Consider the following 23,954-nt stretch of genomic DNA (forward strand, 5'->3'; position numbering starts at 1 on the left):
AGTATGAACAATCAATTCTACCAATAAGAATTCACATTGCAAAATACTAGTGGTCACAAAAGTCAAATAAATTTACATTTTTACTTCAAATTTGAATACATCATTTAAATGGAACAGTAAAGAAAAAAAACTCTAAAACTTATCAGCTTGTGTTTCTTTTGTTTGGTTTCGAATGCATACATCAGAATCAACAGGTGTGAAAGCTAAGGACTAATCACTAGAAGGAACTATGATTTTCATTTTTAGTTAAAGCATGTTAAGTTAATCAAGTTCTTTTAGCAATTTGTTTTGTTATTGCAACTCTCACATGCACAAAATAAACATGTTTTTGTTAATACCACATTTGTTGGTTTCCCAATATTATCATTCCTTATCATAAAAACCCAATTACCATTTTTTTTAGATACATTAATAAACCACCTCACTCATTCTCTATACTGCTTGTTCGATACAATCTCAACCTCCGGATTCGCAATCGTCTTCTCTGGGTTCCCTTTAGGCTTATTCTTGGAATCTCTCCACCTAAAACCATTGAAAAGCTCCTCCATATCCTCAAGCATCCTCCCTTGCGTCTCAGGCAAGAAAGTGTAGAAGAAAAGCCAAGCCACCGTCGCAATCCCACCAAACAAGTAAAACGCTCCTCCTGTAGTCATCTTTTTCGACATGGGAAGAAACGTCATCGAGATCACACCACTCGTCACTCTGTTCACAACCACACCCATACTCGAACCCTGTGATCTCAACCTCAAGGGGAATATCTCAGAGCTGTAAACCCAAGTGATAGGTCCAGCTCCTATCGAAAACGTAGCTACATAAGTCATCACCGTAGCTATAGCTAACACCACAGCCCACGTCACTTTCTTCTTCGTGTGGTCTATAATGGTTAGAGAAGTTCCTAACGCTATTAGAGAGATTACCATTCCTCCGACGCTGGTTAGAAGCAACGGTCGTCTTCCGATTCGGTCGAGTAAGAAAGTGGCGACTAGTATGAACAACGTCTTCACCACTCCTACTGCTACGGTTGCTAGAAGCTGTTGGTGATCGGTCTTGAGTCCGGCTTTTTCGAAGATCCGAGGTGAGAAGAGAACCACCGCGTCGATTCCTGAAGCTTGCTGGAAGAAATGGATTCCGATTGCGGCGATCATAACACGACGCACGGCTGGAATCGGACGGATTAATAGCTCTCTCCATACTCCTTCTCCATGACTGTTCTTCCTCGACACCTGAAAATTTTACAGGCGAAATTAGGTCAAAGTCTCGCCGGAGAAATCGCGAATTGAGAAATTAGGTCGAAAACGCGAACCTGAACGACGTCGTCGTGGCAATCGGCGGGAATACCGGCGGCGTGTTTAATGTCTTCGAGACGGAGAGCTGATTCGGCGAGGGAATCAGAGGTTTTGTCGAGAACGCGTTTGGCTTCGCCGAGACGGCCTTGCATAACGAGCCACCGTGGAGATTCCGGCATAGCTAGAACACCGATGGCGAGCACCACTGAAGGTACGGCTCCGATCCCGAGCATGAGTCTCCATCCCAGCTTCAACGGAAACTTCGAGAAGGCCAGGTTCGATACGTACCCGAGCATTATCCCGGCGTTTATGAACACCTGTACACGTCATCATAACCGCTCTGCCACGTCAGATAATAATTCTAATACGGCGAAAAGTCAAAATAGCCCGATGTAAAAATTCTAAATAGTAAAAAGGTAAAAAATAATAACCGAGAGTGTAATCTTATTATATAACAAATGTGTACCTCAGGGAAGGAGTTGAGGAAGCCACGGGATGAGGCCGGAGCGACTTCGGCGGTATAAACTGGTGCAATCATGAGAGCATATCCGACGCCGATACCGGCGATGAATCTTCCGAACATGAGGAAAGCGTAGTTAGGGGCTAATCCCATGAGGATAGCTCCGGCGAAGAATATGGCTCCAGCCAACACGATAGTGTAACGCCGACCAATCCAGTCGGAGGTTTTTCCGGCGGCGCAAGAACCTATAAGAGAATAGATGTTGAGTGATCCAGCGAGGATACCGATTTGTGTATCGGTAATATCTAAGTCTCTCTTTATGTAAATCATTGCTCCACTCATCACTCCTATATCTGCAAAACCAAAACAAGCTTGTTTTTGTTAACCAAGTCTCTTACTTGAGAGAATCATAATTAAAGGAGAGATAAACAACGAGAAAGCTAACCATAGCCAAGGAGGATTGAAGTCATGGAAGCTAAGATTGCACACGCGAATGCATATCTGTTCTTCTTTGGTGGTTTCGCCGGGACACCTAACTCCGACGGCACATGCTTCACCGGTGGCGGCGGCGGAGCTGTTTGGTTTTCCGGAACGGAACCTGTCATTTCGAGAAGGTATGGGGCGTGAGGTAGAGAGAGAGAGAGAGAGAGAGTTGTGAGGATTTGAGTATTCTAACAACAAGTTGTGGTTATGAGGTGTGTGAGTTATATAGACGTGTGTTGTTCAGACTTCAGAGTCCAATAAGATAAGGGCATAATCGTCCGAGCAAATGGGAAAGCTGTCCAAAACTATGGTCATGTATCATCATTTCATTTCATTACATTTGCATGTTTATATTAGAGACAAAACAGAATATCAGTAGAAACCAAAAAACGACAACTTATTCGATACAAAATTTTCATTTTAATACTATGTAAACATGTGTATTATTTTCATTGAATTTTTGTTAATTTTTGGTCAAACTGATGATATTTTGCATTGAATTTTTTTTGGATTACTCATAATTTATTAATTTACCAACAAAAAGGAAGACCACAATAAATAAAAATAAAATCGGAGGGGTTAAAAGGTAAACTAGGAAAAGTCTACTTGTTGTGCCATGACTCTCCATGTGAGCTTGTTGACTGCTGTTGTCGACTTGATCTTGAGGATTGAACGCATAAAACAGCTCAGATAGTGTACTTCTTTATTTCAAATAGCGAGTAACCTAATGGTAATACACACTTATCAAGATAATTAATCTATATCTGTTTGAGATGATATGATATTTGCTATTATAATACACGCCGATGGTTTATACATGCACACTACCATTAGTTTTACATTAAGATTCGGATCACGAACTGGCTACAATATAAAACAGTATTATTCTGATAAACATATCCGTATTAATTTGCCTAGTATGTTTCTTTACAAGTCCGCAAGTGCATTTCACTCTGCGTGCCTTGTGGGAACAGAGCCTTAGCCAACAATGACTGTATAATGTATAAAAAAAGAAATGCATATATTAATGAAGGTTCATTGGAGAAGCCGGGTCAACACACACAACAGTCCAAGACCACATGTCTTGATTCTTGAAGACGATAAGAGGTAATAAATCACTCTAATAATAATAATATCATAAGATTCCTTCAAAAACATTGTAATATAATAGTCTTCTGTATACTTACTTGCAAGAAACAATCAGTAGAGAAGTCAGTCGTTGGCTTACGAGAGCAATCGCTGTTATGAAGACTATATGAATTGTCAAAACAACTTGCTTCTCTACTTGTGGACTCTTTTCTTTTGGTTGAATTTTACGGAAAAACAAAACTATGTGATTATCAAAACTATTTCGTCCTCTTTAGAGGTCAAAGACTCGTTTAATTCCATCCTCAATTATTAAATTTAATGACTATATAATAAACACTCGTTTAATTTTAATATCAAGGAAATTAATAACAAACTATAGTAAGAATTTTGTTGCCACAAAAAAATAACTATATTGATAGACATTACATAACCCATCCCTTTGGTTCATTCGGGATGACATCAAGTTCTTAACTTTCTATACCCTTTTGGTTTCTTCCGGATGACATAAGAAGCACGATTTATGAAGAAATCAGTTTCTCAACTTATCTACCTTTGGTCAAAAGCTAGCTTTTGGGATCTTTCCATCTAATTTACTATTACTTCTTTTATCAGTGCTTCCATCATAAATCGTGGTTCTCACTATGATATATTAGAGAGCATGTATATCATATGTTATGGTAAACAATTTCATATTTATATCAACTATGAACCACATTTTCCATTATCACCTAATTATTTTAGTTGTCAACCTATCATATTAGAAAGAAACGAAATCCAATAATTGAAAAAAGTTGCAAAATGGTGAGTGAAGTGGGCCAAAGTACTAGCAGAAAAGGCAGCCATCATAGGTGACCATAATATCGGGCAGCTCGTAATTTTGGACTTCCTATTATGATATTATGATGACCCCACTTTCGCATTTCCAATGTGATCTCATTTTACAACACACATCAATCGTATTTCGTATAGTAGTATATATTTGTGACTCATTCTCATATTAGTGTAATCAACTTATAGTCGGAAATAAACTAATTTCAGAATCAACTAATGCATCAGATAGACATCAGCAAAATATCTTATCTATCATTTAATGCATCATGCACCCTATAAAGAAAGCCGTCGGTATACAAAATCCGTTGACTTCAAAGTAATATCTACGCAGTTGAGAGTACTTATTATGTTTTTTAAACTTTGGCGTACTCTAGATATTCAACTCTTTTGTCAGCATAATAATGAATTAGTTTGGAACATTTTGTAAAGAGCTAATTACAATCACACATTTTGATTTGTGTTAACTTGGGTGACTGATTTAGTTAGTTCATAGAGTTATAGGAGATGTATGGGTCCTTAAGCAAGGTGTGTAGAGTCTACGTACTTAACAATTTATATACTTAGAAAAGTCTCACCACGTGCTTTTGAATTTCTGTGCTAATTCTTTTTTTATCTGAAAAGTATATGTCTCTATTTATTACGTTTCGAATTTGCATATGCTAACTAGATCATGAAGATGATGAGTCATGAGAGGACTTAAGACATTTGTTGAACAACATAATACAAGTGAAAATGAATATTGTATACTTTTTCTAAGCAATCTTGGTAAGAAAGATGGTTTATGTTGTCTGAGGCCTTAAACAATTACATTTCGTATAAACGTTGATTTTATTTTTAAAACATATTTGTTCTGGAGAGTGGAAACTACAGGGCCGGCTTGAGTTATAATATATGGATTCCGCATCTGAATAATATATACCTGAATCCAAGTTTCTGACAACTTAAAATGCTCTGGAACAGCTATAGCTATTATCGAAAAAAAGTTATTATATTTCCAAACAAACTCATTATACATATATCCATCAAATTTGTAACATTGGTTTTGTTACGGTGATTGGAATTTATAAGAAATTATATATCCTCATAATATACATATTTTCTGTGCATGGTATACGACTATACGTATAATACATATTTATCTTAAATCTGAGTTTCTACCAGAACGAATAAAAGGAAAAATTGTTCACGTTGAATAAAGCAAATGGTGTCACGTCCGCAATCAATCACAATACAATTTATAGGGGAATCGTTGGGCCACGACTTAAATCAAAACAAAACAACTGTTCCAATCACTTGAAAAACATACCACAAATTCATAAAGCTCTCTCTGTGGTTTCTATTGACTTAAAACTCAATGTCCTTTCAGATTAATCACCACAAAGAATGTTGAATAAAATTTCCATATCCACCTATTTTTATTATATGATATATATATATAAACGTAAATTCAGAAGGAACAGTAGATGAATTGTTGTTTAGTACTAACATATTAGTAACATACTTAACATTGATACAAACAAAAAAACATATTACCGTAACATTTTTAGTCGATATTATCAAACAAACTTAGATAAAATGTTAGAAGTTTTTTAAGAAAAATGAAAGTCATGCAATATTTTAATTTTTAATAAAGCAAAAGCGGGGTTTGAGGATATGTATTTTCTATTTTCACTGATATTGAATTTGCATAGTAATATATAAAAACCCAAATTAAAGGCAATAGTAATCAGGCCTAATGAAATATTGATGTGAAATATTTTGTACAAATAAAAATTATTACATAAGCAGCAGGCATGTTCGCATGTGCTGTACGTGAAAGAAAAGGTCCTAACCCCTAGATGGGTGGATTTGTGGACCAGTTAAAGTGAAGTTGTAGTTTTATCTAATACTACATCCAGACAAACAAATCTAAGAGTTCTTAGAATTTTATTGTCTATGTGAGATTCGACATCACACCAATCAGTTAATCATGTGTATGCATGTTTGCTTGAGTATCATCATTATGAACAAAATGATTGCTTTTATAAGTGGATACAGATCACTTCTGATTTGATCCACGTAAATTATTTGAAATGTAATGTATTCAAGTAACGGCCGATAGGTTTCAGAACTATTGCAGAATGCAGACTGTTTACCAAAAATATGTTTTCAATTTATTGTGGATCAATATATGGGTGCTATATAATAATAAATCTGTAAATTCGTGTTTGAAATCATAGAAGCAAACGTTACTCATATAAAGAAACATTTACATCAATAATAAAATGCAAATGGTGATATAAAAAAAAAAGAAAAAGAAAACATGTCAAATATATATATTTTAGAATAATTCGATAGCACTTTACTAGTTGCTTTTTTTTGGTCGATCTTTGCATTCCTTGGCTACTAGGATCTCCTATGAGAAAGTGAGTTAAAATGTAAAATAATCATTCGGTGATTATTTTCTTAACGATTGGGAGATAAGCACAAACATAATTAATAACTTTTAAGTTGTTTTTGGCATGGTTGAGCACTATATCTTCAAAAAGTTATATTGTAAACTTTTGTGGATATATTAATCTAAAAATGTAATACAAAGTGGGCATATTCATAGAATATGATAAAGCTGTAAAGCACGATTTCCACGCGACTCGTATCAGTATATAATATGAACTAAATTATAGAATCGAGCTTAGAAAAAACTATATAATATGTAACATGTTCTCCATTAGGGTAAAAGTCTTCACAAAAAACCACAAAAATAAATAAATATCTCAACGGTTAACATAATTAGGCGTCTTTCTCATGACTGCAATGTAAACAGATCGTGCTGAAAATTTGAACCCGAATATGATATAGAAAGCAAGACAGACCATTCGAACACAATGATGACGAGAAGCTCATAGAGATAGATTTCTCTGACAGTGACTGTGATAGAGTTGGAGTACTCGTTCCCCTGTCCTAGAATATGCCGAGTTTATTTGATATCTGAAACTAGACATAAGTGCTTAAAGGAACATAAGAGCACATACGTGGGAAAAAACACTCTTCTGAAGGGTCTATGATATCAATTTTTTTGAAATATCCATCCTCTCCAATGATATAAGCGAAGTAGCCCATCTGCTTACGTCTTTCAACATCAAAAACCACGGCAATTTTCTTCTCCTCGTCAACAAAGAAACTCCCTGATGTAACTTCAAATGGATAATCATCGAGTGGTTCCATTTCCACCGCTAAGAACACCTTGTTGCTCCACGACACCGCTTCGGGCTCAATCTTAGTCGTAATCCATATCTCCAAATGTAACGTATCCACTTGCTGAAATAACACTGCAAGTTGCTCATCTCTAACACTAGATAGAGTCACAGTATCATCCATAATTGAGTGAAACGGTAGACTTAGACGCGGTCCATATCTCTCTTTTGTAAAATCAAAACAGATCAAAAAATCTTGGTCCCCTATTTCTGTTCCGTCGTCTCCTACACCATTTTCTTGAGCAAACCAATAAGTGTTTCCCTTGAGAGACACGCCACGTGCATAAAACTCTATATCCCAATCTGGAAAGATAGTAATCGGGATAGTCATATCACTAGGTGATTTAGAGTTGATGTAGTACAATTCATACCGAACGTATCCAGAAGATTCAATAAGTCCCAAAACTTTGTAGCTGCGGCATGATTTGCTATTCTCGTATCCTATAGCATAATTTCCCCAATTTGGTCTGCTTATTGGCTCGAACCACAGGGTTTGGCCGCAGTAAGGATTCCAAACGACGAACCTATGGGGGTCTTCCGTGATGCATAACAGTAAACCATCGCAGTGATAGACTACAGATATATCGTCTCCATCTGAATTGGTTAGGCTAACGAGTTTACCTAGATGGTTTATTGATGGTTCAACGTGGTTGTGAATTCCCTGGAGGTTGACGCTTATCAGGTAAACCCGATCATTAATCACCATAACCGCCAAAAACTCAGTTGAGGCTGCTGCTTTAGCTTGAGTAAGGCGCTTCTTTGTAAAACTCTCATCTTTGGATAAAGCGTTCCAACTTTTGCAAACGAATCGGACTGCTCTCATAGATGTCACAGGAATCCTAATGAGCACATCCTCTGCCAAATCCCTTGGAAGATCAGACAGCATCTTCTTCAGCAAGCAAGGATCGTGACTTAACACAAGTAAGTTAGGGTAAAAAGCTTCAGAAATCAGAAGAAATTCTATCTTCTGACCTCCTTATAGGGAAAAAGTTTTGTACTTTACTTTATAGCAAAAAAAAAAGAAAAAAGAAAACGTTTTATTAATGAACTTGAACCAGGCCCAACTATAGAGTTGCAAATAAACCTAAGAATAAAATAGGTTTTCTGATTTTTGTAAATTTTTTAGGGTTCTTATTGATGTAGATTAGGGTTATTTATTTGTTATTAGGCATGAATGAAGACAGTTTTATCAAATCACTTTTTACTTGATTTTGGTAGATAGGCAGTCTCAGATTATCATCTTTCTCTCTCTCTCTCTGTTTATCTTCTCCAAATCACGTCTTGCTAGGTTGTAGAATGATATATACACAATTTTTGAATGGTTTATTTGTGTAGTTCGTGTTCATGTTACGTTAGTTTTAGTTAAACTGACAAAAAAAAAATGCCATCTTTGTTTTCCCTGTACAACTTGAAATATTTGATTACTCTACTCTTTGTCTTCTCTTAGCTTTGTTTCTGTTTAACTTTTTAGTTTGAATCCTCTGTTTTATATAGTTTGATTCATGTATTCTAGACTAGATCTTCCTGGATTCATCTGGTTCTGACTATTAGAGTTTGGTTCTGACTGAAGTCTTGGTCTCATTGACAGAGACTTACTCTTGTTCACTTATGATGGCTCTCAGAGCTTTTGGGTATGCATCCACCAAGATGGCCTCCCTCTGGAACCAAGCAGTCCCATCAAGATACAAGAAATATCGGATGATGAAATTGGGACAGTTGGTGATGGCCGTGATCATCATATCGAAGAAGGAGATAGCCATGAGAACATGATCGTTTCTCTTTCTCTGGGAAGCAGTGGTGATGATGATGATGAAGACGCATCGATTTGTGTGGTTAACAAAGCAAACGTATCTTGAAAATCCCAAAAACCCGTTCTTCATTTCAACTTCAACGTGTTCAACCCGTTCTGCTCGGTGGCTCTCCTCCGTGTCGCCAAAGTTATCGGTGGTGCTCCAAACAAGCTCTCCAAAATGTATGTATTGAGAAACTTTTAGATGAAAATTTTAGCTTTATTCATTTCTAGATTTGGTGTGTCGGATTCTAAATTGAAGCAGTCTGCTCTTAGAGAATCATACAAGAACAAGAAGTTGCTTTGACATGTATTTGTTTGTGTTTCTTGAAGCAAGTGTTGGAGATTGTGTGTCAAATAAAGATAGTCAAGTGATATACACAATTTTTAGAACCTTCAATGGACTATCTCAAATTTAGAAGTTTCTAAAATTTTAGTTTTGTATTTTTTTGAATTATAAAATAGATGGAACCTCAATACTTTGAACTATCAATGGAACCTCATAATCTACCTCAAGCCCCAAATCCTATATGTGCTTCTTTTGCAAGCTGAATACTTGACGATGGCATAATTAAGCTGCTGCTAGATAACGCTAAAAAAAAGTTTTTGTCTTATATATTACTCGATAAGGTACTCTAATGATACCCATAATTCAGAAAAGTAGTTCGGTTTGGTTCTCCCTTGATATTGTGAAATTTCATCCCTACCTCTTGTGGTATTAGTGTATGAGCAGCAACATCTGCAAAAGTTTATCGCTTAATCTTGGTAACATCCTTAGGAACAAATAAATTTGGATATCCAGATGCAGTTCCCAAGCAAGTCAGTAATATCATTCTTGGATTATTAACAATAATACACATTTTTGTGTGTGTTTGTGATCTTGTGATAAAAATAACTTCCTAGGAAATATGAGTTTCCGCTTCAAATTGCACTAGCAAGATATGAGAAACAAGAACACATCACAACAAAAGGAAACAAAGAAAGAAATAAAACATCACAACAAGGTATGGAAAACAAGAACATCATCATAATTTGTTTTTCTATTTTTTTCCCTGTCTTTTCCTTTTGCCACTTCGTGTAGGTCGTTCAATTTGCACTAAACTTGGAACATAAGAGCACATAAGTGGGAAAGAACAATCTTCTGAAGGGTCTCCGAGATCCACTTTTTTGAAATATCCATCCTTTCCAATGATATAAGCGAAGCAGTCCATCCCCGTGACCATCCCCGTACCTCTGTCAATATCAAAAACTACGGCAACTTTCTTCTCCTCGTCAACAAAGAAACTCCCTGATGTAACATCAAATGCATAATCATCGAGTGGTTTCATATTCACCGCTAAGAACACCTTCTTGCCCCATGACACTGCTTCAGGCTCAATCTTAGTCGTAATCCATATCTCCAAATGTAACGTATCCTCTTCCTGAAACAAGACTGCAAGTTGCTCATCTCTAACACTAGATAGAGTCACAGTATCTTCCATAATTGAGTGAAACGGTAGACTTAGACGCCGTCCAAATCTCTCTTTTGTAAAATCAAAACAGATCAAAAAATCTTGGTACCCTATTTCTGTTCCGTCGTCTCCTGCACAATTTTCTTGAGCAAACCAATAAGTGTTTCCCTTGAGAGACACGCCACGTGCATAAAACTCTATATCCCAATCTGGAAAGATAGTAATAGGGATAGACATGACATCACTAGGTGATTTAGAGTTGATGTGGTACAATTCATACCGAACGTATCCGCGAGAAGGTTCACAGAATCTCAATACTTTGTAGCTGCGGCATGATTTGCTATTCTCGTATCCTATAGCATATCTAGGGTTAGGTCTGCGTATTGTTTCGAACCACCGGGTTTGGCCGCAATAAGGATTCCAAACAACGAACCTAGGGATGTTTCTGGTGATGCATAACAATAAACCGTCGCAGTGATACACAACAGATATATCGACTCGATCTGAATCGGTTAGGCTAACGAGTTTACCTAGATGGTTTATTGATGGGTCAACGTTGTTGTGGATTCCATGGAGGTTGACACTCATCAAATAAACCCGATAATTAATCACCATAACCGTTATAAACTCCCTTGCTCCTGCTGCTGCTTTGGCCTGAGCAAGGTGCTTCTTTGTAAAACTCTCATCTTTGGATAAAGCGTTCCAATTTTTGCATACGAATCGCACTGCTCTCATAGATGTAATTGGAAGCCTATTGAGCACATCCTCTGCCACATCCCTCGGAAGATCGGACAGCATATCTTATTCAGCAAGCAAGGATCGATTATGTAACACAAATAAGTTAGGGTTTAAGCTAGCGTAAGAAGAAAGTCTCCTCTGCTTTCCGGTGGTTACAAATTTGAAGACACCCCTTTAGAATCTAATATAGTTAGAATATAGGGTAGAATATATGTTTACGGAGGCTGAAAGAATTGAGAGAGATTTGTTACAAGAAATATTTTTGGAGAGAATATAGTAGCATTAAGGAATTAAGGAAAGTTGTGGCCTTGTGGGCAAAAAAACAAAGATTGTGGGTGAGAAAAGAAACAAATCAGAAAAATCATATAATTAGTGTTGACAGTTATAAACTTATTATATTTAAAAGTCAATATCTAAAACAATCTACGTTTATAAATGAGAAACTCAATTATAAGGCTAGCTTAAGATTTAATTTGTGATCATCTCAAGATAAAGAATCAATACAAACAATATATATATATATATATATTAATTTGATTAGACATGTAATAATTATTTTCTTGTATAATAATTAAGATTTATTTTATATATATATTATCTTCTTAATTACGTTAGATTTTTTTCAATATATATATATATATATAATTTATTAATAAAATTTATTTTAACATCAGTTATGATTGATGTAAATATTGTATTGTTTAAGAAAATAATTTTACTAAAAATGAATAGATAGATCAATTATCTAAATGATGTAAATATATAATAGAATGTGAATCAACTTTAATTAATTGATGCCAAAATAAATAATTATAATATCAGTTGAATAATTGATGCTAAATCCTATATATTTGTTTCAATTATCAATAAATAATTTAATATTATATCATCTAGTTTTATGATATGATTTAAGTGATACAACATATATACCTTTTTTGTAGTGATATTTGCGCATACATCATTGCATTAATGGATAGTATTTCTGTTTTTTTTTGTTTTCCCCAGATTCAGCACACTCAAGTGTATTCACTACCTTAAACAGTTAAACATGTTATTTAAGTTAAATTTCTTACAAAAGTTAGAATAATGGAAAAAGCTCTTTATATTTAAAATTTGAAATACATACCATATAAATTAATAGATATGTGTTTATCGAATATTTATAAAATATTAATTTCTTTACAAAAATATTTATGCAACTATATATAATAAGAAATAACAGTAACACAAAAACATTCACTAATTTCATTTACCCAGTAAAAATAGTCTTGCTAATTAAAGCCAATAATATATGATCAGCTTGTTGAATTGATTAACCAATTGATGAGGTTGTGCTTTATTTGTTCAATTGTCTAAAGCACTATCATGTTAGTGTGAGCACTTTCTAGGGTTTGAGATTACCTAAGGGAAGTAGGGAAGTGGATAATGAAAAAAAAAATCCAATTAAAATCCCAATTAAGCTATTTAAAATTTGAAATAAATACCATATAGATTAATAGATATGTGTGTATCGAATAATTATAAAATATTAATTTGGTTACAAAAATATTTTTGCAACTATATAATAAGAAATAACATTAACATAAAAACATTCAAAAATTCGAGCACCGCAGATAGTTAAGCACTTGGTTTTGACATCATTGTAATTAAATTAACGTATATATATACATAGATATGAGGCAAAATCATCTTCTTTGGTGGCCAATTCAACCTTTACGAAGGCATTTTATGGAGATTGCTTACGCCCATGAGAATGAGAGAGTAACCCAAACAAATAAGGTGCCACATCCTTTCTGTTTTAGGATAGTTCTCTATATAGAATGTATTTGCTTATGTTTGATAAAAGTTCTTTGGTCTATCTTTTAATCTAAACATTATTTTATTGTTAGATCAATGTGTTATGAACCTCTTTTATTGCTAATGCATTAAGAAGGATAGGAATGCTTAGAGCATCAGATAAATTTTTCAGCGTTGCTAAAAGAAAAAAATTAATATTTTAATATTTAACTAATGAGAAACGGACAAATGTAAAAATAAACTAAGTAATAATTATACTCTAAGCACTTTAAGCAACATTCTCTCTTCTTCTCTCTTCTTTTTGCATTATTTTATTAGTTTTTAATAAAAAGAATTTGGGGAATTTGGAGAATTTAAGCAATGTTCTCTTTTTGGGAAGTAACAACCAGTGGAGATGACCTTAGCTCCCTCTTAACCTTAATTCTCTTTTAGAGATTAAGTTTAATTCTTGGGGCTTCCTCTCTTATTAATCAATAGAGAACCTTATACATAGGTTTTCATACAACTTAAATCATAACCCCAATCCATGAAGGAAAATACTTAAACCAAATTCATAAAGTAAACCACCAAAACTAATTAATTAAAATGTCCTAACCATACTCTAATCTACCAAACCATGATCACGTATCACATATATAGGAACCTGCTCCTGCAAAGAAACAACTAGAACCTCTTAATGAAAGAGAAGGTAGAGAGCAGCTTATCTGAGGATGATTCTTCTTCAAAAATCACAGGCTTTAGAATATAATCTAGTGGGATTTTAGTGTGGCCCAATATAATTCAAATAAGAATTCAGCCCAATATTTTAAAGACAGTAATAAAGTTGGGAGTTGTCGCGGCTCGCGGGACTCCCCTGTCCTAGAATTTTCCCGAGTTTAAGATTCTGAAAGTGGGCATGAAGTACTCAAATAATGGCTTATTGCGGGAAGCTCGGAAAGTGTTCGACGAAATGCCTGAGAGAAACGTCTACTCGTGGAACGCGGTGATCTCGGCCTATTTAAAGTTCAACAACTTAAAGAAAGCGCGTGAGTTGTTCAAAAGTGCCAATTGTGAACGAGATTTGATCACGTACAACACTTTGCTTTCAGGGTTTGCCAAAACTGATGGGTGTGAGAGTGAAGCTATTGAGATGTTTGGTGAGATGCATAGGAAGGAGAAGGCTGGGATTTGGATAGATGATTTTACTGTCACTAGTATGCTTAAGCTTTCTGCCAAGTTGACCAATGCGTTTTATGGCTGTACTAAATGTTCTGAGTAGTTTAAAGAGCCTGAAGATTGGGAAAGAAGTACATGCTCGGGTATTGAAGGATGGATCATATTCTAGTAAGTTTGTAAGCAGTGGAATTGTTGATGTTTACTGCAAGTGTGGAAATATGAAGTACGCGGAGTCTGTCCATTTGTTATATGGTTTTGGAAACTTGTATTCGACTTCTTCAATGATCGTTGGTTACTCTTCTCACGGAAAGATGGTTGAGGCAAAAAGGTTATTTGATTCTTTAACTGAAAAGAATCTAGTGGTCTGGACTGCCATGTTCTTGGGATATCTCAATTCAGGTCAACCTGGTTCTGTGCTTGATCTTGCACGTGACTTTATTATAGCCAAGAAGACCAAAATTCCTGATTCTTTGGTCATGGTTAGCATCCTTGGTGCATGCTCTTTCAAGCTTTTATGGAACTTGGGAAGGAGATTCACGGCCACAGCTTGAGAACAGGCATTTTAATGGATAAAAAACTTGTTACTGCGTTTGTTGACATGTATTCACAATGCGGAAATGTTGAGTATGCTGGAAAGGTCTTTGACAGTAGCTTGGAGAGAGACACGGTTATGTACAACGCCATGTTAGCTGGTTGTGCTCATCATGGCCATGAAGCCAAATCTTTCCAGCTTTTTGAAGACATGACTGGGGTTGGATTCAAGCCGGATGAAATCACGTTTATAGACCTCCTATCAGCTTGTTGTGACTGTATGAGGTTTAGCTTGTGCTATATGTGGGCAACTGGGTCAAGTGAAGAAAGCACCAACTCTGTTCGTTACTTACTTGTATGAACTTACTGCCTTGGCTCAAGTAAACTCTGACACGGAAAGCGGCAAACTCACCATGCTTAATAAGGGTTGGTTTAACAAAAGAAAACTGCATTTGCATCTGCTGGTTGAATTCCTCTGTTGCAGCCTCAGTAAAAAGTGTCGCTGTAATTTATCTTTTATCTAAGTTTCTCGTTTGATTTTCTTACCAAGATGAAAATAGATTTGTGTGGTGTGTTGTTTGTCTGCTTAGGTTAAATAATAGATTTATTTCTTTCTCCAACCCAACTCATATATCTTAAAAGCCCAGAGATTTTATTAAATCCAATAACATTTAACATCCAATACAAATATCTTAAAGCAAGCCCAATTATTAAATTTGCATAAGAAACGATGTCGTTTTATATTTGCGTACATAAATTTTGCATAAAACTCGAGACCCCTTCCTCTGTTTTCACTTTTCCTAGCTCGCGGGTCGGGTCGGGTCGAGTAAAGGGTACCCGATCCGTGCCCAGCAGTGGTGTGGTGTCTACAGTCTACTTATAAAATCTCGAGCCAGTAGTCATCTGAGGAAAAGATTGGAAACATTGGGGTTTGCGTGGGCTTCAAGATTCGGAAACTTTCTCAATTCTCTCTGATAAGTCGGCGATTGCGACTGTCACCACCACCGCGTCTCACTCCGCCGTTGCTTTCTCACTCCGCCGTTTCTTTCTCACTCCGCCGTTTCACCGTTGCTTTCTCACTCCGCCGTTGCTTTCTCACTCACTATCTCTGGTAAATTTCTCGATTTTTCTTTGATTGTTGATCACTGATCAGTTTTATTCGCTTGGCTTGTTTTGGTTTGTTGCGGAAATTGCGAATTTCTCTGATTTGGAAACCTTCTCTCTGATTTCTCGGCGATTGCGACTGTCGCCACCGCTGCGTCTCCCTCCGCCGTTGCTTTTTCACTCAGTCTCTCTGGTAATTTTCTCGATGTTTCTTTGATGGTTAATCAGTTTGATTCGCTTAGCTTGTTTTGGTTTGTTGCGGAAATTGCGACTTTCTCTGATTTGGATACCTTCTCTCTGATTCGTCGGCAATTGCGACTGTCACCACCGCTACTTCTCACCCCGCCGTTGTTTTCTCACTCAGTCTCCGGTAGTTTGATTCGCTTAGCTTGTTTTGGTTTGTTACGGTCCTTTAGGAGATTGTGACTTTCTCTGATTCGGTTTATTTCTCGGAATCAAGAACTTCTAGTTACGTTGTAGGCTATAACTTCTTCTTTGATGAATGTTGCTGAATCTTTCGTTAGGTTAGAGTTACTCTTTGTTAAAGAAGCTATCATGTTAGTTCCTTTTTTCTTATTTTGTTTATCCGTTTGATTCGTTCAGCTTGTTACTGATCCTGCTTGTGACTATGATAGAACTTTAGATACGTTTTATGCTATAACTTACAATTAGATGAGTGTTGCTGATTCTTTCTTTCCTTAGAGTCTTAGAGTTATTCTTTGTTATAGAAGCTATCACGTTGCTCGCTCATGATTGTTTTCTTGTCTGCTATTTAGGTCTGTCTGAAATCATGCCGCAGCAAAAAGAATTGAATATGTGCCACCCTGACGGTACCCCATGGGTAGCAAAGTTGGTCATCGGAGACACTTTCACAAATTTACAAACTTTGGCGGATGAACATCCAGATGTTGGACATGTGCTTCGAGCCTCGCAGGTGAACTTTCTGACGGAATCTGACACTCGACTTCTGTTTGTCAAAGCTTCAGAAGGTCATTTACCAATTTCTCCAACAAAACCGGGGATAAACCAAGAGGGCCTCTTCTTCGTAGTTTCCCATGCATACTCAGATGGGACCCATTATGAAATTGTGAATGACGGTCGTTACACACAATCAGGACGTCCCTTTGGTAAATTCAAGTTCACGGAGGCCAAACTTAAGGATAAACGGAGTAATTTGTTGTACATCCGCAGGAATATACGGCTCCGACGTCAGTGAGTATCTAGTTAATTGTTTTGAATGTTTTAGATACTCATTTCATTAATGGATTATACTTTTGATATTTTCCAGATTCAACAAACTAGCTTGTATCCACTACCTTAGAGTACATGAAAATCCTATTGCGGAGAAGACGAATCATCTGGATTCTCCTGAAGCTGATTTTGATGAGGTTAGCTCTGCAAACAATTTTATATACCAATAAGTAGTTAGGCCATCATTTTACTAAATGTCAAATAACATATTATAAACAACATCAACAGGAGAATGCTGCATTGGAGTATGATTCAGACGAGAATCTGGTTATGAAAAGAGGGACCCGTGATAACAATTCATCACTTGATAATTCTGATTCATGCGTGGTTAGCTCAACCATCATTATAAGTATTAATAAGTTACCACATTGGTTACTTAATTTAAAATGACCTAGACGTCAACATCAACAGGAGGCTAATTCAGACGAAACTTCGCTTAGCCAGGAGAACAGTTCACTGAAGAATGATTCTGATTCATACGAGGTATAACTCACATTAAAACGTAACTAAGAGCACTTTTATGTCTTTTGTGATCTTAGTTTTTTTCTTTCTTTATGCAACCTAATATCGTATGCTTATTTTAAAACTCAGTTTTGTTTGATAAAACATGATTAGGAACCCGCCCCTGCAGCGAAGAAACCTGCAGTTGTCAAGAAAGATAGTTCATCCGAGGATGAATCTTCTTCAGACGAGGTAGTAGTTGTGTTACACATGTTAGCTCAATGTTACAACATAATATCATATGCTTAGCTGAAATTCGTAATTTCCTTTTATTAAACTTGACTAGGAACCTGCCCCTGCAAAGAAGCAAAAGCAACCTGCAGTTGTTAAGAAAGACAGCTCATCCGAGGATGAATCTTCTTCAGATGAGGTATGGGTTGTTGCGTCATTACATGTTAGAAGAAAGTGAAAGCTTAATTTGAATTTTGTTTTGTTTAATAAAACTTTGTTAGGAAACTGCCCCTATGAAGAAGGTACCATCAGTTCCTAATAAGGCCGAGGCAGACAGCAGTTCATCTGACGAGGTAAACATTGCGTTTTTACATGTTAGCTTAATGTTACAAGAATATCATAAGCTTACAAGAATACCATGAGCAAGTCTAGCAAAAAAATCCGACACCAAAGTAGCGATCTTTCTCCTTCTTCTTCTCACTCTGTTTTGTCTGTGAAGACAATTATGAATTCTGTGTTTTTTTTTTATCTTTGATTCTCTAGGTTGAAGCCGCACCACCTGCTTCAATCACAAAGCCACTCAAGAAAGGTACTATTTTTTTTTATATATACTGTGTAAAAATCTGTGGTTTCTCTTAATTGTGTTTCATTCACCAAAGCTCAAAAACTGGAATTATTGTGTCGTGAAGCAATTCCATGATTTAATTACATACTCTCATCACAATCTCACATGCACTTAATGATTTGTTTGGTTAATTCATCATCTTCAGTTTTGTTAAGAGTCCCAATTTTTTCTTGGAATCTGACTCTGGCTCATTACTTTTCTGCTTGGACGATTGGGGATTTGTTTTTTGATTGAATCATTGTTATTATGTCGTGTTGAACGAGTGTGATTACAAATCAATTGTCAAGAACTAGCTTCTCAGCAATTATGTTCTATTTTCTTATAATTTGTTTGTTAGGTAAGAGAGATGCGGAACAGGATTTGGACATCCAAGTTTCGAAGAAGCAGAAGAAAGACTTGATTGCTGCTGTTCAGAAGGAGAAAGCTGCGAAGAAGATACCAAAGAAGCTAGAGACTAGCAGTTCTGACTCATCTGATTCTGAGGAAGAGCAGAAGGTAAAAACTTCAATCTCGTTGTGTAATTTGTATGTAGCAATGTGATGAATTTCGTTTAAGTTGAGTTTAAACTGAGTCCAATGTTCTGTCTATACTCATCTCATCTCTTTGATTTGCTGTTGTTCAGAAGGAGAAAGCTGCGAAAAAAATACCAAAGAAGGTAGAAACTAGCAGTTCTGACTCATCTGATTCTGAGGAAGAGCAGAAGGTAAAAACTTCAATCTCGTTGTTTGTATAAAGCAATGTGACAAATTTAAGTTAAGTTGAGTTTAAACTGAGTACAATGTTCTGTCTATACTCATCTTGTCTCTTTAATTTTCTGCTGTTCAGAAGGAGAAAGCTGCGAAAAAAATACCGAAGAAGGTAGAAACTAGCAGTTCTGACTCTTCTGATTCTGAGGAAGTGCAGAAGGTAAAAACTTCAACCTTGTTGTGTAATTTGTATAAAGCAACGTGAAAAATTTAGTTAAGTTGAGTTTAAACTGAGTACTATGTTTCTGTCTATACTCATCTTGTCTCTTTTATTTGCTTTTTAGACTAAGAAAGTTACTGCAAAGGAACCTCCATCTAAGCTGAAGGATGACTCTTCTGAAGACGATGATGATTCTTCTTCGTCGGATGAGGATGATTCTTCTTCGGATGAGGTAGGGATTGCATTACCAAACTTCTCTCAATGCTATTACATTGCCACTTTTTTTTTTTTTTAATAATATTGATTTATACATATAGGAAACTGCCCCTGCAAAGAAGCAACCTGAACCTCTTAAGAAAGACAAGGTAGATAGCAGCTCATCAGAGGATGATTCTTCTCCAGACGAGGTGTGTTTTGCTGCATCATTACACGTTAGCTCAATGTTAGAGGGAGATGTCATCAGCTTAGTTTGCAATTGTGTCTTATTAAACATTGTTAGGAAACCGCCCCTGTGAAGAAGCAAACAGCAAAAGCTCTTAAGAGTTCAAAGGTCGGGAGCAGTTCATCAGAGGATGATTCTTCTTCAGACGAGGTAGGAGTTGTGTTACACATGTTAGCTCATAATTGATAATTACAACCTAATATCATATGCTTAGCTAAAATTCGTTTTTTTTCCTTTTATATAACTTGATTAGGAACCTGCCCCTGCAAAGAAGCAACCTGTTAAGAAAGACAGCTCATCCGAGGATGATTCTTCTTCAGATGAGGTATGAGTTGTTGCATCATTACATGTTAGATGAATGTGAAAGCTTAATCTGAAATTTGTTTTGTTTAATAAAAATTTGTTAGGAAACTGCCCCTGTGAAGAAGGTACCGTCAGTTACTAAGAAGGCCAAGGCAGACAGCAGTTCATCTGATGATGGATCTTCATCTGACAAGGTAAACATTGCGTTTTTACATGTTAGCTTAATGTTACAAGAATATCATAAGCTTATTTTGATTTTTTTTCTATTAAATAATCATAATTAGGAACCTGCCCCTGCAAAGAAGAAACCAGCAGGTGTTCAAAAACCCAAGGCAGAAAGCGGATCATCTGAGGACGAAACATCTTCAGACGAGGTAGAAATCACATCATTACACATTATCTCAATGTTGGAGGAATGCCATATGTTTGTTTTTTAAACTATTTTGATAAAAAAAATATAGGAATCTGCCCCTGTGAAGAAGAAACCAGAACCTTTTAAGAATTCAAAGGTCGAGAGCTCTTCATCAGAGGATGATTCTTCTTCAGACGAGGTAGGAGTTGTGTTACACATGTTAGCTCATAATTACAACCTAATATCATATGCTTAGCTGAAATTCGTTTTTTTTTTCCTTCTATATAACTTGATTAGGAACCTGCCCCTGCAAAGAAGCAACCTGTTAAGAAAGTCAGCTCATCCGAGGATGAATCTTCTTCAGATGAGGTATGGGTTGTTGCATCATTACATGTTAGAAGAATGTGAAAGCTTAATTTGAAATTTGTTTGTTTAATAAAACTTTGTTAGGAAACTGCCCCAGTTAAGAATGTCATGGCAGACAGTAGTTCATCTGACGAGGTAAACATTGCGTTTTTACATGTTAGCTTAATGTTACAAGGATATTTTTATTTTTATTTTGGATAAAACATAATTAGGAACCCTCCCCTGCAAAGAAGCAACCAACAGTTGTTGAAAAGCCCAAGGCAGAAAGCGGCTCCTCTGAGGACGAATCTTCTTCAGACGAGGTAAAAATTGTGCCATTACACGTTATCTCACTGTTGGAGGATTTTCATATGTTTGATTTTCATTTTTTGTTTTGAGAAAACATAATAGGAATGTTCCCCTGTGAAGCAGCAACCTGCAGTCCTTAAGAATGCCAAAGCCGTGAGCAGTTCATCAGAAGAAGAATCTTCTTCGGACAAGGTAAGAATTGCGTTATACATTGTTAGCTCAATGGTAAACTAATATCACATAGTTACTTTGCGATTCGTTTTTTTTGTAAAACATAATTAGGAACCCACATCTACCAAGAAGCAGCCAACAGTTGTCAAGAATGTCAAATCAGCTGCAAAAGACTCATCATCCTCAGAGGAACATTCTGATGATGAGGTTTGTTTTGATACAGTTTCTCTATGTCTTCATATATTATATATATATATATATATACACTATTAAAACATGACAACTTCCGTATCTTTTTATTTGTTATTTCTCAAGTTTGGATCATTTTTATGATTTGTGATAGTTTCTCAACTTCCGTATATACACTTAATATTTCATATTATTGTCCCACTTGCAGGAAAGCAATGATGAAAAACCTCCCACGAAGAAGGTAGTTACATTCTTCCACAAAGTTGTTCTCATTAGTTTTATGTTATAGAAGTGACAGTTAAACTTTCTTTTGCAGGCGAAAGTTTCATCAACAAAAACTTCTAAACAAGAAAGCTCTAGTGACGAATCTGATGAGGAGGAGAGTAAAGATGAAAAAGTGACCCGAAAGAAAAAGGTACCATTAATGTTGTCTTCAACTCATTCTCTATAGTATTTACTTGCTTAATGTCTGATAATAATTTTTGTTCTATCTTTTGATCGAAATCCAGGATTCTGATATTAAAATGGTGAATGCAGAGCAGAAATCAAATGCAAAACAGGTAAAAACTCCTGTAAATGCTTGTAATGAATTTTCTTCCTTTAGTTCTGTGTAATGTGTTTTTGTTTATATTACAGCCAAAGAAGCAGGGAGGATCAAAGACGCTTTTTGCTGGAAATCTTTCCTTCAGAATTAAGAGATCTGACATGTAAGTATATAACATTTTTTTTTGGTTCTTCCGATTTAAGTGTTAGTTGTATGATATTTATAACCCAATATACAGAGAGAATTTCTTCAAAGAAGCTGGTGAAGTTGTCGATGTTAGAATTGCTTTACGTGAAGATGGTACTTTAAAGGGATTTGGGCATGTTGAATTTGCTTCTGCAGATGCAGCTCATAAGGCAAGTTCGTGTTGGTTATTTTGGAATCATTGAAGTGGTATTGGAACTACGATGATGATTCAATCTATTTTGGATGTAGGCATTGCAACTGAACGGTAAATCATTACTAGGTCGCATAGTTCATCTTGATCTTGCTTCCGAGAGGGTTGTATACAATACTCCACGAAGCAGGTATTTTTCTTACTTGCGATATGAGCATGCTGTGAAAGTTGATTATGGATGTTTGTTTCCAGGCTAATATTGTATCGCTGGAATATTTACAGCAATGCTGGTGACAACTACCAGAGTGGCGGCATAAGAGGAGGAAGCCGGGGTCAAAGGATTTTTGTTAAAGGATTTGATTATTCTCTTGACGAAACTGAAGTAAAATTCTCGTCCTCGACTTTCTTAAAACCAATTCGACATGTTATAGTAGTTATTCGTAAGTGGCTGATGCAAACAACAAAAAATATGTTGTGAACATGATCAGATCAGGCGTGCCTTGAGAACTCATTTTAGTACTTGTGGAGAAGTGGCATGGATTTCTATTCCAACAGATCGTGAGACTGGTGCTATCAAGGGGTTTGTATTTTTCTTTCGTGCATTGGTGGATGTTGACGATGATGAAACTCATGTAACATAGGCTTTCTTATTCTTTCAGGATTGCTTTCATAGATTTGAAGGATGGATTTACAAAGGCATTGCAACTGAATGGAAGTGAAATTAGAGGATGGAAAATTGTGGTGCAAGAGGCTAGACCGAGAGGAGAGGCTGGTGATGGTAGTGTTGGTCGTTTCTCAGCAAACCATGTTTGATTGCATCAGCCTAAGGTTTGTATTTTCTTCTCTTTTTTGTTTTTTTGTGTGTGTGTGCATTGTAGAATCAATCAGCCTTCTTATAAACTTGTTTTTGTATGGTCTTTGCAGGGAAGAAGACCGTCTTTATTGGTGATGAGTAGAAAGTCTTCTGTTGAAGAGGGCTCTTGTTTTTCTTCTATCCCTTATAGCTTTTCTGGCCTAGTTTTTTTTTTCTTTGTTAGTTGAGAGTTAACTGTTCCTTAAGAGAGCCAAGATATATGTTGGTTAATTTGGCTAAGAGTGCTCTTCTGCTCAAAATTTGAAGAAATCCCTTATATTCAGTAGTGGTTCTTCTGCCCTGGTTACACTTTGTATGTAGACTCTCTTTGAACTTTGAATGATTAGTAACAACATTTAGTTGCTGCTATTCGTATTAAAATGTCTTAACTAGTGAAAAAGCTCACGCTGTTAACCATCTTCGCTTATCTCTTCGGTCTTCAACCAGAGCCAAGCAGCATAGAAGCTCACGCTGTTAACCATCTTTGCTTTCATGCTATAGTATATCTTCTTTATCTCAAAGATATTTCAGCAGTAGGAAATGAACCATCCCTCATCATAGTGTCAAATATATATAGCCCTTGCCCTCTCGTAACAGCCACACTCAAACTGTTCCATGTCTTCGGATCAGGTGTTCGTCCACTTTGTCTTACCACACTCTCCGCTTTCAACGTTATCAGTATACAAAGGCGAACAAGCAAAATGGAAA

The 23,954-nt window shown here is 36.1% G+C and overlaps 2 protein-coding genes and 3 pseudogenes across 20 annotated transcripts; 2 read left to right on the plus strand and 3 right to left on the minus strand.

Annotated features, from left to right (window-relative positions):
• Positions 1 to 325: 325 nt before the first annotated feature.
• LOC104746262 (polyol transporter 5) lies at positions 326 to 2,623 on the minus strand. The gene is made up of 4 exons (XM_087488377.1): positions 2,192 to 2,623; positions 1,753 to 2,099; positions 1,304 to 1,603; positions 326 to 1,223 (listed from the first exon to the last, which is right to left on the minus strand). Exons 1-4 carry the CDS (start codon positions 2,349 to 2,351, stop codon positions 426 to 428), a joined length of 1,605 nt encoding a protein of 534 aa, XP_087344503.1. The 5' UTR covers positions 2,352 to 2,623; the 3' UTR covers positions 326 to 425.
• A 4,499-nt stretch (positions 2,624 to 7,122) lies between these two features.
• LOC104746263 (putative F-box protein At3g17620 pseudogene) lies at positions 7,123 to 8,330 on the minus strand (annotated as a pseudogene).
• A 1,724-nt stretch (positions 8,331 to 10,054) lies between these two features.
• On the minus strand, positions 10,055 to 11,825 carry LOC104748307 (F-box/kelch-repeat protein At3g16740 pseudogene; annotated as a pseudogene). Its single transcript, XR_015582219.1, has one exon. The product of XR_015582219.1 is annotated as an F-box/kelch-repeat protein At3g16740 pseudogene (transcript).
• Positions 11,826 to 13,850: 2,025 nt separating this feature from the next.
• On the plus strand, positions 13,851 to 15,463 carry LOC104748308 (putative pentatricopeptide repeat-containing protein At3g18840 pseudogene; annotated as a pseudogene). Its single transcript, XR_015582901.1, has one exon. The product of XR_015582901.1 is annotated as a putative pentatricopeptide repeat-containing protein At3g18840 pseudogene (transcript).
• Positions 15,464 to 15,593: 130 nt separating this feature from the next.
• Positions 15,594 to 23,615, plus strand: LOC104746265 (uncharacterized). Of its 17 annotated transcripts, none has more exons than XM_087488379.1 (34): positions 15,594 to 15,954; positions 16,724 to 17,159; positions 17,236 to 17,335; positions 17,427 to 17,525; positions 17,610 to 17,681; positions 17,814 to 17,891; positions 17,986 to 18,069; positions 18,152 to 18,223; positions 18,414 to 18,459; positions 18,833 to 18,990; positions 19,118 to 19,198; positions 19,321 to 19,401; positions 19,526 to 19,633; positions 19,719 to 19,808; positions 19,901 to 19,993; positions 20,097 to 20,168; positions 20,251 to 20,340; positions 20,431 to 20,520; positions 20,608 to 20,697; positions 20,796 to 20,867; positions 20,949 to 20,999; positions 21,077 to 21,166; positions 21,255 to 21,344; positions 21,435 to 21,530; positions 21,721 to 21,753; positions 21,829 to 21,927; positions 22,022 to 22,072; positions 22,149 to 22,219; positions 22,295 to 22,412; positions 22,492 to 22,583; positions 22,676 to 22,775; positions 22,882 to 22,973; positions 23,053 to 23,221; positions 23,318 to 23,615. In XM_087488379.1, the coding sequence occupies exons 2-33, from the start codon at positions 16,738 to 16,740 to the stop codon at positions 23,204 to 23,206; spliced, it is 3,135 nt and encodes a 1,044-aa protein (XP_087344505.1). In that variant the 5' UTR covers positions 15,594 to 15,954; positions 16,724 to 16,737; the 3' UTR covers positions 23,207 to 23,221; positions 23,318 to 23,615. The 17 variants fall into 17 exon arrangements, with proteins under 17 accessions (XP_087344505.1, XP_087344504.1, XP_087344510.1 ...); XM_087488378.1 differs by having other exon boundaries at positions 15,616 to 15,954; positions 17,814 to 17,894; XM_087488384.1 differs by having other exon boundaries at positions 15,637 to 15,954; positions 21,098 to 21,166.
• Positions 23,616 to 23,954: the final 339 nt, after the last annotated feature.

Source organism: Camelina sativa, chromosome 15, assembly GCF_030686135.1.
Source record: "Camelina sativa cultivar CO46 ecotype springtype chromosome 15, ASM3068613v1".
Lineage (NCBI taxonomy): Eukaryota > Viridiplantae > Streptophyta > Magnoliopsida > Brassicales > Brassicaceae > Camelina > Camelina sativa.